This window comes from Megalops cyprinoides, chromosome 15, assembly GCF_013368585.1.
Source record: "Megalops cyprinoides isolate fMegCyp1 chromosome 15, fMegCyp1.pri, whole genome shotgun sequence".
NCBI classification, from domain to species: domain Eukaryota; kingdom Metazoa; phylum Chordata; class Actinopteri; order Elopiformes; family Megalopidae; genus Megalops; species Megalops cyprinoides.
In genome coordinates, this window is record NC_050597.1 from 16,600,184 (window position 1) to 16,617,949 (window position 17,766).

The 17,766-nt window shown below is 35.7% G+C and overlaps 1 protein-coding gene across 1 annotated transcript in view; it reads left to right on the forward strand.

Annotated features, from left to right (window-relative positions):
• Window positions 1-316: 316 nt before the first annotated feature.
• The window catches only part of myom2b (myomesin 2b), a 41,935-nt gene continuing 24,485 nt past the window's right edge, over window positions 317-17,766 (forward strand). The window contains exons 1-13 of the mRNA XM_036546756.1: window positions 317-383; window positions 3,806-3,930; window positions 5,549-5,609; window positions 6,300-6,454; window positions 7,190-7,282; window positions 9,325-9,413; window positions 9,775-9,825; window positions 11,003-11,167; window positions 12,417-12,578; window positions 13,137-13,278; window positions 13,679-13,878; window positions 15,752-15,805; window positions 17,399-17,526. Of these exons, the coding sequence (XP_036402649.1) occupies window positions 3,827-3,930; window positions 5,549-5,609; window positions 6,300-6,454; window positions 7,190-7,282; window positions 9,325-9,413; window positions 9,775-9,825; window positions 11,003-11,167; window positions 12,417-12,578; window positions 13,137-13,278; window positions 13,679-13,878; window positions 15,752-15,805; window positions 17,399-17,526 (1,404 nt within the window). The 5' untranslated portion in view covers window positions 317-383; window positions 3,806-3,826. The remainder of the gene's footprint in view (window positions 384-3,805; window positions 3,931-5,548; window positions 5,610-6,299; window positions 6,455-7,189; window positions 7,283-9,324; window positions 9,414-9,774; window positions 9,826-11,002; window positions 11,168-12,416; window positions 12,579-13,136; window positions 13,279-13,678; window positions 13,879-15,751; window positions 15,806-17,398; window positions 17,527-17,766) is intronic.

Genomic DNA, 17,766 nt, shown 5'->3' on the forward strand with positions numbered 1-17,766 from the left:
CATCAGATAGCATACATAGTACATCCTTCTTTGTTGATTTGTATATACTATGCATACATAGTTCACAGACACAGGGTTCTTTTGCTTTTTAAACCCAGCATTACTTGCAATATCTGAAATAAATTCACTACTGTCTACATAAAGATCAGCTAGTAGCATGGAACACTCAATGTCCCCTGTAATGTTGCAGTGCGTTTTACTGCAAGTAAGGAATGAAGCAGAAAGTTGATGCAAACGCTATATATAGTCCTATGCCTATCCATAAATGGGTTGTGAGTGGGGCAGCATTCCGTGTGGTTAATATTTTTGTTTTCATCAGCAAGTGACTCCCAAGAGGGTTCCAGCTGATCTTCCTCCGCTCTGCGCTCTTTTAATCTCACGGGGTAAGTCAGGTTTCCTTTGTTGCTATTATTTCATCTTGGAAAATTAACACACACCCTCAAGCAGTTGCTAATGAAAAAAAAAAGATTTCCATAACATTGTTGTTGAATAGCTACTTGGAATATGAAGGTTTCCAAAGATTAAATTGATGTTTGGTAAAATGCAAAAATGCAAAAATGTACATACTTATACACCCTATTGCAGCCTGCCCTTTTAAAGGGACAAAAGTAGAAGTGACTGGAGAGGAAATATGCTGGGATAACTTCGGTGATGTGTTTTCAAAAAGCAAAATTTAATCGCATGTGACTGACAGGTTTCAAATATTCTAATGTTAAACTTGATATATTAGGTTGCCTGTACATTTGATCTATGTACTTCATTATTTCAGTGAGTTTGACTGTTGTTTCTGACATAATCCACTATATTGGAATGACATGGGGATTAACATGTGTTTGCATAAATATTTTCATGAATATATCAGTTAGACTTGAGCTGATTATTATAGACTGGATCGGATGTGGCAAAGTGAAGGTCTTTAGGTGCAGAGAAGAGAGAAGGGCAAAAGGCTGACATTTATGGTGACTCATATTAAGTGTTGTAGCACAGCACTCTAAAGTGATTACAGTGGACTTACAGTAGTGTCGCTTCAAGAGGAAAGTACGGGAAAGAAACACAATGGAGAAACAGTCTGTTCAAATGGATGGCTAACCTAATTTTTAGATGGATATGGGGGAATATATTTAATTTTATATAGATTTTCCCATACATTTAAAAAGAGCACAAAGTGAATTGACACCCTTGTAATAGTTACATTTATTTAAAGGGAAACAGATGACTGTTGAATAGTAGGGTGTGAATAACATGTCCTGAATTGTAACAACTTGTAATATGTGACATTATTTGGTGGATGACTTATAGGATCACATTAATAATATTAAGACATGCTGTAAGAACCTGTGATTGATTGAATTACAAAATTGAAGTCATTATTTGTAATATTAATGTATGCAGTTGTAAATTAAATTTTACAAAATGAATGACAAAATGAAATGACAGTAAAAATCAACAAAGCAAAGAGTAAGCCAGTGTTAAACAAGGTATATAATTTCTATATACTTACTCCAATCCTGCCTGACATCATTGTTTTGTTTAATGTCAACAAACTTTCTGTAGTCCTTTATATGAGTAGTCTAAAGTATAGTTTATGGAAATGTTTCATTATAGTTATTTGAATTATTTTTTGATGAAGAAAATTTCATCATTTTCATGAAGGTGTCATGATTAAGTTGCACTCTAAATGTCACCCTCATAGCACGTAAAAAACTGGTAAAATATTATTTAACACCATGCAATATTCATTTATAATGAAGCAGCAGTGGCTTATAATTAGACCTAGTGGGCACCTAGTGGATGGAGGACTGCAAAGCAACTTTGAGAAGTCATGCTATTTTGATTATCCAGTATGTTATTTGTCTTTTTTGACCTATGTGATATACTGAAGCATTTTGCTTCAGGGGAACACTATAAATGTATATAATTGACTGCTATGAGATGATTTAAAATACTTTGCTGATTAGGTATGGGATATCAAATACTGGTGACCCCAATGAGCATCATTACCAGTGTGCTGAACATACTACTTAAATACAGGGTATTGACATTTTATCTGAGTGGGTCAAATGCACATTGGTCTGCAGAATGTACATACAGATGAAAAAATTCATTTACCATTGAAAAGAAGGCCATTTCACACATTGCCAGACTTGTTTTTGTCTGTCACTGGACTGAAACCATGGAAGTGTAAATCGTATAATTTGTAAAATTATATATATGTTTCTGCTTCCACTTCCAATTATGAAAACTCCAATACTCTAGGTATTACTACACCCATGAAGAAAATGGCAAATGTACCACCACATACAAAACACGCTCATGGTGGTTTCAGCTTATAGAACAACACCCTTCTAAGAGTTGCTGCCTTGAATGAATAAAGAATTACTATTTACAATGGTATAGGGAGAAGCACAATCTCCATAGCAACAGTAACTAGAGCATATTCAGGCCCAACTACTTTTAATGCTTCTCCAAGGTACTTGCAGATAGATCTGTGTAGCTACAGTATCTGTCTGAGGATAAATGTACACAGCTATCACCATCTGCCATCTGGTGGATGCAATGCAGTGAGTGAAGTTTGAGATAGGGTGAAGATTTTCACAGTATGACAGTCATTCCAGGAATACCATGACTATCAATATGGCACATTATCAATGTTATTGCAATTTTATTGCACTTTTTCCACAAAACAATCACTTAACGTGTACTTCCCAGTAACTTATTTTATACTTCTGTAATAATTTTCTGCCATTTAATAGGTGCAGCTAGGATCAAACTCAGGTCGTAAAGTTTGGATTGATTGGAGATTGGAGCCTCACTTTATTTTTACAATCCATTATTTCTTTTTAAAACCAAATGAACACCACACAACCTAGCAGATCAGTTTACCGTGGTGGTATAATTAGTCAGAGATGGTGGTGTCCATACATACACATGCCAGTAAGAAAATCAGCAGCCAAGTTTGGAAATTTAAGTGTGGATGGAAAATATCAACAAATATCCATAGCTGATTTTTGTCTATGCCCATCATGTGGTACACAAAATACTGAAAAGCCACAGTTACAGCTAGATTGCTAGCTAGCTGGTCATACAGTGAAAGTTTGATATGATTTGACAGATAAATGAACTAACAGTAGCCAGGCTGTGGAGTCTATAATTTGATGTAAGTATGTGGCAAACACTTGTAGCACTCAGCAGCAAAATGAAGATGCGGCCTCCATAACAGGCAGTACCACATTCAGAAAGTGCATAACTGCAACAGAGCGAAATCCTGCACCTAAAGTGCTATGTAGATTGTGCCAAGCATCCAAAAAAGTGCATTAAAAAGGCATTCAGCTTAAATATTTTTATGCTGCCAAACAAATATTATTTACGTAGCTCAAATGTACAGGAGTGCACGCCAAATCCACTAATAGAGAAGCATTGACAAATTTTTGATGGACAATTATGTGTATAAGGGAAATTGAACAAAAATAAATTTCAGAGTAAACTTAGTAATACTTTTCTGATTTTTTAAAACCAGTATATCATTCTGTTTCATTCCCTTTCAGGTATTTGAATATTGAAATAACTAACAATAACTTAATACTCAGTCTGGTAATTAATAAATCTCAATACCATTTCCAACATATGTACACCTACAATTCTCAACAATTCTACAGAAAAGTTAATGAGCTCACCATTTCAGACTGTTCCAGGAGGAATTGTGCAGGCTAGGTAAAAAGCACCTGCTACATAAAATAACTTAATTTAACGTGCCTTTTAAAATGTAACAAAACAGTCGATATTGAAGTGAATATTTTTTCAACAGGTCTTTTGACGTTTGTCAGCCATGGCAACGACAGTCCTACCATTTTACCAGCGGAAACACAAGCATTACAGCTATGATTACCGCAGTAGTCAAGCTAAATATGTAACCAAGGAATACTCCTCAAGGTAGGATATGTAGCGTATTTCTCAACATGTTTTGGCCTGTAAGTGTGATGTTTCTATACAGCTGATTCATTTGAAAAGAAAGCTATAATGTTTCCTTCAATACTTACAATACACTGAGCCACTTTATGCCCAAAAGACTGCTCTAATTATGTGTATGTAATCATAAGTATACTCAGCCTTATTCAGGAAGAGTATTCACATAATATGTCTACTGTCCAGACATTTATTGTTAATGATATAATATAATTTATTTCCTCATTATGAAAACAAAAACTTAATACATTAATCAGGTATGTAAATCAATTAAACTTATGAATAGAGATGTTGCTAAAACAATAACTTTACAGACATAGCAGGATATTGGAAACACAATGAGAACTGTAACCTGTTATACTGACCTGCATCTGCTGTACCATTCAGTGCAGTAAATCATGGAGATGTTGCCACTTTGATATGCACCATTTTTTACAATGACCTGTTGAAGGACATATTTGAAAAGAACAAATCATAAATCAGTGTGCAATAGGAAGTTGCAGAATGCATTACTTATTTAGTTAAAGCCACGGACATATTTGCATGTCATATTTATCATTGTTTTAATTGCACACCTTATATACAAGATACAGTTTTGTTGAGATCAGCGAGACAACTGGCCATTGTCAACAGCATTTTGACAGCAATTTAAGTAGAAGTGTCGCTTTTGGTTGGCTCCCTAGCCAGCCATCATTAATCACAACACTGTTGACTGCTGAGTGAAGAAAAAATAAAAAATCCAGACTGACAAATGGGCACCAGGCCAAGTTTTGTATCAGAAAGAAAATTGGGGATGCTTGTTGGAACATCACAGAGAATTACTTCTTACATCATTTTAGGCTGAACTTTATAAATACAGGGCACTTTCAGTGCTACATGAGAAATCAACAAATATGATTTTACAATTATTATTTGTTCCAGCTCCCAAAAGAAATTAGTTCTGTCTAATGAACTTGTCCAAACCTTTTCAGCACTCAGTTCAACCAGATTCATCAATTTCATATTTTTACAAAGACTAATTCTGCAGTTTTTAATTCACTTTAAAAAAAGTATATCGTGCAGACTCATTACTAATGGGTTTTGTCAAAATACTGTGTCTTTCCCAGATATTCTCCCTGATCATTGCCAAAACAAGTAAGAAAGCAAAGACAATAATAGAAATACAATAACAAAAATGCAAATAAATTTCTATTCATAAAAATACACATTATTTTAAAACTCTTTTCACAAATGGGTAAAATGTGTAACCATGGTGTTATAGATGTATTCAAAATTTTGACATCTGCTGTATGTCAGTAATGAGCGAAGCAGTCAGTAATTCAGAAAGTGTTCAGCAGTCAGAAAGTGTTCACATTCATTACACAGAGCATTTCAAGCATGAAACAAAACATGACTGTAAAAGCACATTGCTGTTGTTGACTGTTATCAACTATTGTGTATCTAAGTGAAAGATGCTCTATGGCATGGGTGCAACTGTTACATTTTGTTTATAAAACCGCTTTTAATATTTTCTCTGTTGTGTGTGTGTGTGTGTGTGTGTATGTGTGTGTGCATGTGTGTGTGTGTGTGTGTGTCTGTATTGCAGTTCAGCTGATGATGAGGGCCCAACTTACAAATATCACGAGGAAAAAAAAATTCAGGAAGTGGTAACAGCTCTTTGTCTGTTTCTGTGTAGTCCTGTACAGGAAAGACATTTTCCTTTGGAAAGGTCATATTTGTCCCTCGTTATCCCAAGACATGAGACCTGCAGCACTGACGCAGTGTTATAACATTTATCAGAATTCAGCTCACTTTAATGAGATCTGCATCATTATTCTGACTCCAGTTTTATTCTGGGAATTGGAATGATCAGGACACTCACAGTCTCTTCTACTGGCCATATTATGTACTTGAATAGTTATTTGAAAAAATTGATTTGTAAAATGAAACAGCTTTCAGTCAAATTTGAAAAGTTAGACTACTCTTTTTGTTTAAACCAAGTCACTCTGCTCACCTTGAGCTACAGAATGATGTTGCAGAGGAAAAAAAAATATTTTATATGTAAATTATATAAATGTTTATTCATTAAGTAGGAGGAAGGATGAGTAGATTAAAATGACCAAATGGTGCACTAATGAACAATACAGATATATTGCTAAGAGTAGCAATTTGTTTTACCTAAAATGTAATGAGAGAACTACTGTAGTTTATATTTATTTATATTTATATTTATATTTATACTACTGTATTTATTCTCATAGTCTAATAGTAGCCACTACATGTTGCTATGAACCAATGAATGGCCACCTGCTTCCAGTAGTGTGGATTTTGTCTTTTTGAATCATGCCCTCTAACAGGTGCAGAAAAAGAGTTCTGAAAAGTACATTCGTGAAGAGTCTATGATCAGGGGTCCTCAGTTCCTGGTCAGGCTGAGATCCCACACTGTCTTTGAGAACACACCAGTGAAGCTGTTCTGCACTGTACAGGGATATCCCACCCCAACTGTGAAATGGTGAGGATTTCATAGATTACACTACATTATGGAAATTTAGCAGACACACTTATCCAGAACAATTTACATAGGTTACATTTTTTTTACATGTTACCCATTTATACCAGATACATACATTTTTTACAGCTGGATATTTACTGAGGCAATTCTGGGTTAAGTACATTGCCCAAGGGTACAACAGTAGAGCCCCAGCGGGGAATCGAACCGGCTACCCTTCAGTTACCATTCGAGCTCCTTTACCACTATGCTACACAATACTTACACAATATGACAAAGACTTTTATCCATGAGTCTACTTCATTCATTCATGTCCTCAATAAATGTTTTAGGTTAGTAGTACTTGTCTTATATGTATGATTCCTGGAGCCACTTTTTTTCAAAGACAATGTACAGTATTTGACATGTAATGTTATACCATGCAGCACTCTTGCTCAAGCACTGCTTTAAACTAGTGAAGGGTCACATAATTCCATTATGACAACATATATCTAGCACATACTCATTAAAGACACTGTTGGTATTGCCATCATTTATGGAAAAATATTTGTTTTAGATATGTAATGATAGCAGTTACTTGACCTTAACAGTATTGCATTCAACAATATTAAACCTTTGTATGAAATATAACACAATAATGATTGCTGGAGCTTTCCACTGCTGACATTGCTTGAATACTATTTTCACACAAAATCTTTAAAATAGACATATTGTATCATTTTACTGTTCCTTTTTCAGGTATAAGGATGATGTCCTTATTGATACAGTGAGTACTGCAGGAAAATACTTTGTGGAGAGCAACTATGGAATTCACAGCTTGGAAATCAGCAGGTATCTCAACAGAACAGCCAAGAGACATTTCACGTTCAGATGCTTACATCTATGCCATTATTCCAGACACAGTAATATGCCTAAGATCCTTATCTAGAACAGTCTACAAAGTATTAGAAGATACAAGTACAAATAAGCCAGTGAGATACAGAAAGGTATTGTAAAAAAATAAATAAATAAATAGCCTGATAATAAACATAAATGCTGTGAATATAAGCTTTATGTGAAGAAACTGTGGGAGTGAAAATCATATGGTTCTTTTATTCTTTTTCATTTGCATTATAGTTTTGTGACAGTAATAACTCTTCACTCTGGACTAAAGTCTGAATACTGTGCATTTACTGCTATAAAGCGGTGGCTATAGTTGCTGGATTACTTGCGAGCAGTTCAGAATTACTGTGTTTAGTGTGAACTTGATTTACACCTTGGCATCCTTTAAAGGGATCCCTACGCCATGCTGTAGCGGGTGAGCTTTTCCAATTTAGTCCAAAGCTTGCCGACACCTCAGCCTTGAAGACTCCTCAGCTGTTCACACTGAAATGCTGAGCGCTGTGTCATCTGACGCCTGACCTCCTTAAAGAGCATGGAATCTTTTGGCTATCATAGCATCAGATGGTCTGATAGAACTGCACGCACCAAGTCTGCTTTCCCAACCCAGACATTCATCTTAATAAAGGACACTGCACTCAGAGGGAAAATGGTGGAAATTGTGGGGAAAATCTAATGAAAAGAGCAGTGACTTGGAGCTCATGAAATAAACAGATTAGCATGCACTTTAAAATAGCACATGCCAGATGAAGGTCACATTCCTGTTTCTGCTGTCATCCTCTGTCATCCTCTCTCCTTGCAGCTTGAGATTTTTGCCATTCATGTCTAAGATTTTCACATATTGAATATGCTCTGAATGCCTGAGCTAAGTTGTTTCTGCACAGAGTCACTGTCTCCCATGATCTCAAAGCACTTGGTCATTTTTTGACCTGGAATTCCAAAGGTTTATATGTATATATATATATATATATATATGTGTGTGTGTGTGTGTGTGTGTGTGTGTGTGCGTATATCTGTACCAGTCAAAGGTTTGGACAGAGCTACTCATGAAAGGGTTTTTCTTTATTTTTTACTATTTTCCACACTTTAGAATAATAGTAAAGACATCAAAACTATGAAATAACACAAATGGAATTATACAGTGACCAAAAAAATGTTAAACAAATCAAACCTGTCTTCTATTTTAGATTTTTCAAAGCAGCCCATTTTATTTTTTTTTTGTAAAGAAATTCATACATAGGCATCAACCTCACTATTTATATTTGTCTAAGAAAGAAATTTCAAACATTTAAGCATAAGTCTTTAGGTCAAAATCTTTCCCATTACCTTAATCAGGCGTGTCTAAACTTTTGACTGGTACTGTATATAGTGGAGATCATACAGGGGGCCTTCCAAGTATGTACTAATCTAATGTAATCATCCAACATGCAGTGTTACACTGTTGCCATGATATACTAACAAGGCACAATTTACAGATTTTGATGTAATGACAGGCATTGATTCGAGCGCCCCACATATTTAAAGTAATAGATTAAATTATCAGCACAGTAGAGGCAGATTTTTTATTACTGACATTTATGCTCCTGCGTAACTAAAATTTCCGCTGACAACGATGGCCCATAACGACTACGACAGAAGTTTTTCATCCATTTCCTTCTCGGAAGAGTTGCGAAGGGAACGTACTTAAGGCTTTCCTACTTTTCGAGCAGAACGCCATAATTTTCAGTGAACTCCGCTCCAGATGCGCATCACTCAGACAGGAGCCTAAGCGTCTAATATCTGAGATCTCTTAGTAGTAACAAAAGCGTGCAGCTCTCCACGGAAGCACGTAAGCGGGGTTTGTAAGTGCATCTCAAGTCTTGGGTGGGTCTCTGAATGCATTGGTGTGTATGACATCACAGTACACTGACTTCTTCATTTGCATTTGACCTGGCATGTCAAATATTAAACATGACAGAAAGTGTTACTTTGCTTACATGTTCTCCTCCAATTAGGTGTGCAACTGATGATACTGCCCAGTATACTGCTGTGGCTGCCAACGTTCATGGTCAGGTTTCCTCCCAGGCCTCTGTGATTGTCAAGAGTGAGTTTCTAGTGAGCATGCTGGTTATCCATTTAAATGAATTCAGATGAAAGAGTGTCATTATTACTAATTTAGTGTGTGGTGTATTAACATACATTTCACCTTTATTAGTTTTACATAATAATGCATCAAACGTGAATATGCATATCGCTGATAACTGCTGTGTATGGTCACAGACTACAAAATGTGCTGTCCATGCATGCTCCATGAAACTATATTTATGGTGTTCCATAACTATATTATGGAAACTTATGTGGCCATGCAGATTTAAGAATGATCATTATTATGAATTTCTGTGTTTTAAACAGTATGTAATAAAACTGACGTTTGACTTGACTGGTTTCTTGTGTTCTTGTGACAGGGTACAGAAGTGAAGAGGAGTCCTGTCCCTTTGCATGGCTCCCCTACCAGTGTAAGTGCAGTGCCTTGGCTGATTCTATTCCTGAGCTGACTCTGGTTGAGATTACAGATCACAGTCATGTCATAGTCATAATGTGACTGTGGGTGTGAAGGCATCATTCACTCCTGCAATCCATTTGATCTTGAGTCTGAAAACAAATTTTAATAAAGTTATTGGCTGTGTCACATTTGAGTTCATTTAATGTAAGATACAAAAGGTCCAAAAAAACCTGTGGACAAATCTTTGTTTAATATTAAGTTGCAAAGAGATTGAATCGATCTCCTCAAGAAAAATGACAACTGATTCTGAAGCCAAGATAGTGTTATTAATGAAATAATCTTGAGAGGAAATTTTGGTGTTTTATACAATGTGATCAAAACAGTGTCTTTCAATGAGGACTTTATTCAGCTATACACTTTATTTTATGCTTCAGAGCAAAATCTTTCCTGGTGCAGGCAGTTAGTGATTGACCAAAGTAATTGAGCATAATGCACTGTGAAGGTGTCATGGTTATATTATGACAAAGGTTACTAATAAGTGTAATTTCAGACATTAAGTTCCAAATTGTTTAAATATAAGTTATCTGAAACAATAGACCTGATTTTACTTTTGCACTTTAACTTTTGGAAATAGACTTGGAGACTGAACATAGAGATTTGCTTTCCTTATAAAGGGTGCTTCTGCATTTGATGTAAAATGTTTTTGATGATAAATACTGGAAAATCTTTAATTCATTGTGAGTCATGTTTATTAGCTTTGACGGATGGAGCTGTTGTTTAATCTTGGGGGAATTTAATCATTTAATAACCATTGATGAAAGCATTCAGTCATGTTTTTCCAGCAATATTATTCTGGCTTTAATAAGATTGCTAAAATTGATAAACTGCCCCACTGAAATCTTGTTCACTTGTGCATTTTTTGAAACAGTAACTTATGAGTGCTTATTGTATAGCAGGAATGCATTAAACAAAACTTAGAAAATGTGATTCATCAGATTTTACAAGCTGCTTTTTTCTTTTCATTTAACTTCCATTTTTATGTTATAACAATTTAATGTGCTAACAATTTATGTAATAATACATTAGATGTCTGGAAAAAAAAAAAACATAAGTTGCCGTATGTAGTCTGTTAACCATGGATTCCATAAAGTAAGACTATAATATTGAATTTATCTGTTTGTTTTCTGCAGACCAGATATTGCCTGAAATAGAGTACACTAAGATCAACATCACCTTCCTAGAAACATTTGATGTGGCATTTGGAACAGAGGGGGACAAGCTCACCCTGGCCTGCAAGATGACAGTTAGCCCTAACCTGGCTAACCTGCAGCCTGAAGCCTTATGGTTCAGAGATGGTAAGAAATCATGACTGTCGTGACAACTACATATTGTGAGGTGGATAGCACATTTTTTTCACAAGCAAATTGTTATAACAAACAAACATGGGAAGGCTTACAATGTGGCAGTATGCCAGACAGCAAGACATGTCCATTAGCCAATGAATCCCACCAAAGGTCCTAAACTGGATGAGTTAAGGAAAACAGTCAACATCATTCTGACAGGACAACCCTCACCGAGTGTCAGCGTCAGTATGTTTTGGGTACTGTGAAGCAAGACAGATCATCTAAGTAAATCATTTAAAACTATTTAATTGAGTTAGGTTCAACAATTGCCTTTGTCTGGCAGTATTAAAGCAGGTAACTACATTTTTACATGTGTGAAAAAAAAAAACATAAAATTGTATTTTTACTGATATACATTTTTTATATCAGTGCAGATGAAACATTGAACACCGGCAAAATAGTTTTAAAATTAAATTAAACTTATTCAATGCAACTGTTGTTGCATTTCTCATCCCATAAAAACCAGAGGATACTATCTGTGCTCTTACCAAGTTAAGATTACCCTATCGTGCAACAAGACTTTATGTTTTATTCACTCTCAGAATGACAAAACATTGTAAGAATTTATTTTATGAGAAAATCTTCAGTTCTTTCAAGATTGAAAATTCTCAGACTCAATTGAAGAAATATTAGAGGGAAGATGTTAGGTGTTTAAAACAAATACTCATGACTCATATTTCTTAAATTAGATAAATATAAAGACAGTGTCTACCTAAACAGGCCTACTTGAATAAAGAAAAGGTACCTCAAATTCACAAAGACCAATACAATGCAAGCATTGCATCAGTTCCTCTGATACTTTTGCAAAGAGCACATTTGTTAGGCTCCCATTTTGGCAATGTTGTGTTGTATTTTAAGCTTGCGGTTTGCTCTTTCATTCCATTCAGAGAGAGTGTCCTACTTTATTTTCAGGGGTTTGGAATTAGAAACAGGAAATGTGTTTTTGATTTAACTTACTTTCTTAAGATGAATACATATCCTAGACAAACACACAAAAAAGTACACAGAACAGCCTGAACTTGCTGAAGTTAATGCAAACGTAAGCTACTTGGCTTCTAAAATGCATTTCTCAAGTTTTTTTTTTAAGAGAATAAAAAATGGGAATGCATATAAGTCAGTTCATTGTGGTCTTGGTTATGTTTATAATAACTCTGCATGTATCTCATTCCATTGCTGCATGAGAGTTCATTTTCTTTTTCAGAGCATCTGTTGAAGGAATCAAGGTGGGCGAAGATGGAGTCCGGGCCAGGATTTGCCAGGGTGACTTTGCCTCACCTCAACAAAGATGATGAGGGCTTGTACACCCTCCGCATGGTGACGAAAGGAGGGACTGCTGCACACAGTGCATACGTATATGTGGAAGGTAGACCACACAATGAAAGCACATATGCATTTGCATATCTCTACAACTTTCACTCGTTCTATATGAATGTTCTATCTGAAGTATTATGTCTGAGTATTTTATGTTTCTACATACTACAGCTTCTTATTTTAGAACTAAATTCACGTAAACATGTCACATTTGTACAACTAGTTTTGACATTAATTTTACAATGGCTCTGACCCCTCTGGTTTGCTAACATTTTATCTGCCGGGCCAAACATTCCTGTTCCCCAACATGACTTTATGCTGGCACAGAGGACAGCAATGTTTGCTTTGCAGCGCAGATAAACCAGGTTAAAATCTCTACAGTTAAATTTGCACTTGGCATTGTTCAATCCATAGTTCCCCGTTTACCTATACACTTCATAAATGTCCTTAGTTTTGTCTGAAAACCACAAGGGATATTAACAGGGACATATCAGCACACCATTTGGTGTTGCACTGCTGCATATGGGGTTCTGGCAAAGAGTCCATGGTTACTAGAGTGATTGCATGTACATGGAGTGTGTAAAGCCAGCACTTTTTATTCTTTGTACAGATGGTCCTCCCCCAGTTCCCGGAGCCCCAGGTGCCCCCATGGACATCAAGATACATGATGCCAACAGAGATTATGTCATTGTGTCCTGGAAACCCCCCAACACCACCACTGAGGGCCCCATCATTGGATACTTTGTTGACAGGTTACTTTTGATTTTGTAAATAGTGGTTTTCTTAGGTAATCTGGAAAGAAAGTTTCTGAAAAGTCATTTCATATTACCGTCTAAACAGCTCCATAGTGAATTGTTGCTCATGCTAGTTCCCTGCCATCTCAGGAGAACTTTTACAGGTGTATCATTGTGGAAATATAACTGTGAAGGAGCTAGTGTTACACACATGACCACCACAAGTGTTATCCACCAGACAACTACTATGGCCAAGGAGGGACATTTGTCATCAAGTTATGGTGCTGTGTTCCTCACTTAGTGAACTGTTTAAGCTCAAAATATTCACTGACAAAAAAATGAACAGATCTAATAGGATATTTATGCTATTTTAAGTTTGATCATCATGAAAAATTTCACTTTTTCTTCCTTTTGCTAGATGTGAAGTTGGAACTGAAAATTGGACGCAGTGCAATGACTCCCCCATTAAGATCTGCAAATACCCAGTGTCGGGCTTGTTTGAAGGACACTCCTATTACTTCCGTGTCCGAGCGGTGAATGCTCACGGCATCAGCAGGCCTTCTAGGATGTCTGACCCGATTGCTGCCCTTGACCCCACCGAATTTGACAGGCTGCATGGTAAACATTTGTCATGTCTTAAACTGACTTTACTTCAGTAAGTTTTCAGTAAATGCATCAAACCAACTGAAAGTTATCTGTAGACTATTATTACATTTTATTATATTAATTTAACATTACTAGTAAAATGGCACACAAGGTTGTTTGTGCTGCCCAGCAGCAAGCTAAACACTGAAGCTGTGTTTCTCAACCCTAGACCCCGAATTCCACTGTGCAAGCTTGCTTTTGGTAAACCAGTACTTGATTAATTCAGTCTGGCTGAGCTTTAATCCAATGCTGGTCTATATTTAACATCTAATGGCATTATCAACTAGAAATCCTTTGGGAAAGAAGTATATTGCTAGAAGTACATCACTGTGACAGATTTCCATTGTGAGGAATTTGAGAATGGTTGTTCTTAGAATCAGTGTAGATCCCCTTGTCTTGGTAGAATTGCTGGCCAGGGTTGCAAGAGGCTGTGATCACAAAAGCATAATCTTATTTAAGTTTCACAACTTGCCTATGACAAAAAATCCTTTCAGGGCTAGCTAACAGTTTCAAATGCTCAGGCTTCATATGTAACAATACATAGCATTGCTCACCAGAGAGATTTACCAACTGTTGTATTTTGTTAATTTTCAGCTTACTGAGTTAAAATATGGTCACATTGAGAATTTATTTGGAAAGTTTCCAAATGTCAAGAATATGTACTGAATTCAATTTATATTAAAATGCTTTGCTTCAGCATTAGAGGATTCTGTATGGGGACATGGGGGCATGAGAAAGAGGAGGGACTTGCAAACATAATAAATATGATACATTTACTTTTACTTGGATAAGTTTAAATACACTAATTAAATGGATGGCTACATATTGATAGCTTTCCCATTGATAGAATCTGTTTAACATGGATAAATAAAGATTAGGCCTACATCTGGTTTCCATTGACTGAACCCAGCTATAGCTCAGCATGGTTGCCTGCAATATGTATTTTACAAACACTTGAGGAAAGTATTGCTGTCTTGTACAATTGCCAGCTGAATACTTCCTAGGCAGAAAAGGTATTTGAAAAAACCATGAAAATAAGCCGAATGTGCTGTTAAAAATAAATAAACTGGGAAATGTGTTTTACAGTAAAAACATTAAAATTGGTAGACAGTTTCTTTCTTTTTCATTTTTTGGTGTTGTTCTATTGTGCTTTCAAATTACGTACTAGATGATATTCTGGGAAGCTATCCTATAAGCACTACACAGGTACATCACTTAATGCTTAATGTGTGAGAAAAATAGAGGATAGGGCTGGAGAGATAAATCACTTCAGTTCCTTAAATGTTTAGTATGTTTAATAATAAATTTAGTCAGTTGAATTGTTTTGTCAATTCAAAAATTCTATGTGCTTACTGTACATAAGAGAATCGTGCTTATACTCCAGGGATTCTAATCTTGTTGAATGGTATTATTTTGTAATTTTTGCATGCACTCACTAGCTAGTACACTGTACTGATACGCTGCATACATTTTGGTAATGTGGTCAGTCATAATTTCCAGCTAGATGTCATCAACTACCTTGATTCAGTATGCATGTTTTATGGTATTAAATCAGGATAGGCTACTTGATAGATGATTGAAATAAGTTATAATGAATGACATTTAAATACTTTTATGCGTAACACCTTAGACAAACTAACTTGGCTAGATAAGATAAAAAGTCAGCTGAAGTACAAAATCAAATGCAAAAGTAAGTGTAGGCAGGGGAAACAAGGTATTTGGCTGAAAGTCACGATATGCTAACTAAATGGTAAAGTAAATGTGCTAACTAAACGGTAAATCTGGGGAAATTCCATGAGATCCGTGATTTACTCTGTCTGTGTTTTCCTGTGTTTTTTTCTAATAGCAATGAAGCTGGGAGGAAAACTTGATGTTGTGACCTACCATGATGACCTGGAAGGTAGTGTAATCTCTCTTTTGAGACACTTCTGACATTCTTACCTGTTTGTATATAACAGTTTATCATTACAATGTGCTCCACTTATAATCACATAAATTGGGAGCAATTTTATTCTTTTAAGTGGTAGATTCTTAAAATAAGTGGATTGGACATTCCACTTATCTGAGAAATATCCATAGTTAAATTCTTGAAACATGCAATTCTACACTCCTTTTATTAAATAAGGTAAACAGTATGACTCACAAGGTAAATTCACCATGTGAATTGCTGGCATTGTATTGTCATGGCTCAGTCCATGCCCTTAACTAAATTATTGCAAATGGAAAATAATATTTTGCTAATGATTTGGTTCGTCATTTTGAGTGTCTCCAATAACCGGCACAATGTTCACTACATGGCTCCTAAATCAATATTGCCTTGACAGATCACATGTTTTCTGTCTTTGCAATTCTTTGCAATGCTCTCCCTGGCTTTTAGAATTATAGACAGTGTAAATTATAGAATGCCCAATTTGTCAGCAGCACCTCTTTGGTAGGGTATTATAATGACTCAGGAAGGCAGTGTTTTTCATTGGCAGAAAGCATTTTCCAGTCATGTCAGCTGGCATCCACTGCATGAATTCCTTGATATGTTTTATGTGCCACGGTAATTTTCAGGAAATACAAAATACACTGTAATCACTGTAACAGCATTTTATATATTTATTCATTTTTATTTATTGCATATTATGTGCCATTGCACTCAGTCAAGTAGTGCATTAGAGTATCCCAAAAAATTATAAGATGATTACTTGGTTAACAACAGAATATTTAAACAGCTTTAATATAGGAGTGATTCGTTCCCAGTATTTTAGTAGTTAGTTTGTTGACAGGAATTTGATTTTATATGAAAAATGCAAACTTTAAAAAGCACATCAAATCATAACTTTACTTGATAATGATGTTGACAAATTCTACTGTTTATCTAAGATGTATTTTATTGTCCTGGTTGTACTGAGTGTTTTATCATCTAAATAATTACAGATGAATCACTCAGTTCTTAATGCCTATTCTTTATGCTTAATTGCATCAAGCACTAATTTCAAGTAAATATATGAAAAACTCTTGGGACTTTTAAAGCTGACTTTGATGCTATTTATTAATTATCTAAACATTAAAACCTCACCAGTTGTTACTTCTTTCATTTTTCTTTTCATGATTGTCTGTTTCAACAATTAGAAATCATGATGTTGTCTGTAATTAGGTTTTATTTGATAAATTATGATTAGTTTTTGATGAGGGTTGCATCTGAATGTTAACTTCAGTCCATTTGAGATGCTTTCTGATGTAGTTAATCTAAATTGTTAGTGTTAGATTTGTGAATTCCTGGTAACTATGGAGGATGTGCATGCTGCCCCTCTTATAACAGAGAAGTCACCTTTGAACCCCCCCTCCAAAAAAATGGAAGATATGAAGAAAACCCCTAAGGAGTGTAAACGGGCTTTTTGCTGTTGAGCTGCTGGGGTGTAAGAGTTGACAGCGTAGACGCAATGAATCATTGCGTGCTCAGACATGGGAGGCGATTGTAATTCTCTTTGATGTTTGCCACCTGCAGCTGAAGGGAATCCCCCGGGACTTCCCGCCAATGTACATGCCTCAGAGACAGATCGAACATATGTTGTGCTCAGCTGGGAACCACCCGCTTATCGCGGACGAGCGCCAATGTGGTACTACATTGAGAAGGTTTGTCACCATATACCTTTTAGACTCTGCCTTGAGGGAAATCTGTAGCATCTAAAATAATATTCTATGAATGAATGGTGATGACATTTTGTCATGGTTATAAAAATCAGTATTTCCCACATTAAACAGCTGGACACTTTTTCGATTCTTCATCAGACCGATCTAATGAAATGATAACTGCATAACCACTGCACTGTAAAAGTCATTGTGGAAAATCACATAGAATTCTGAGGTCATTGG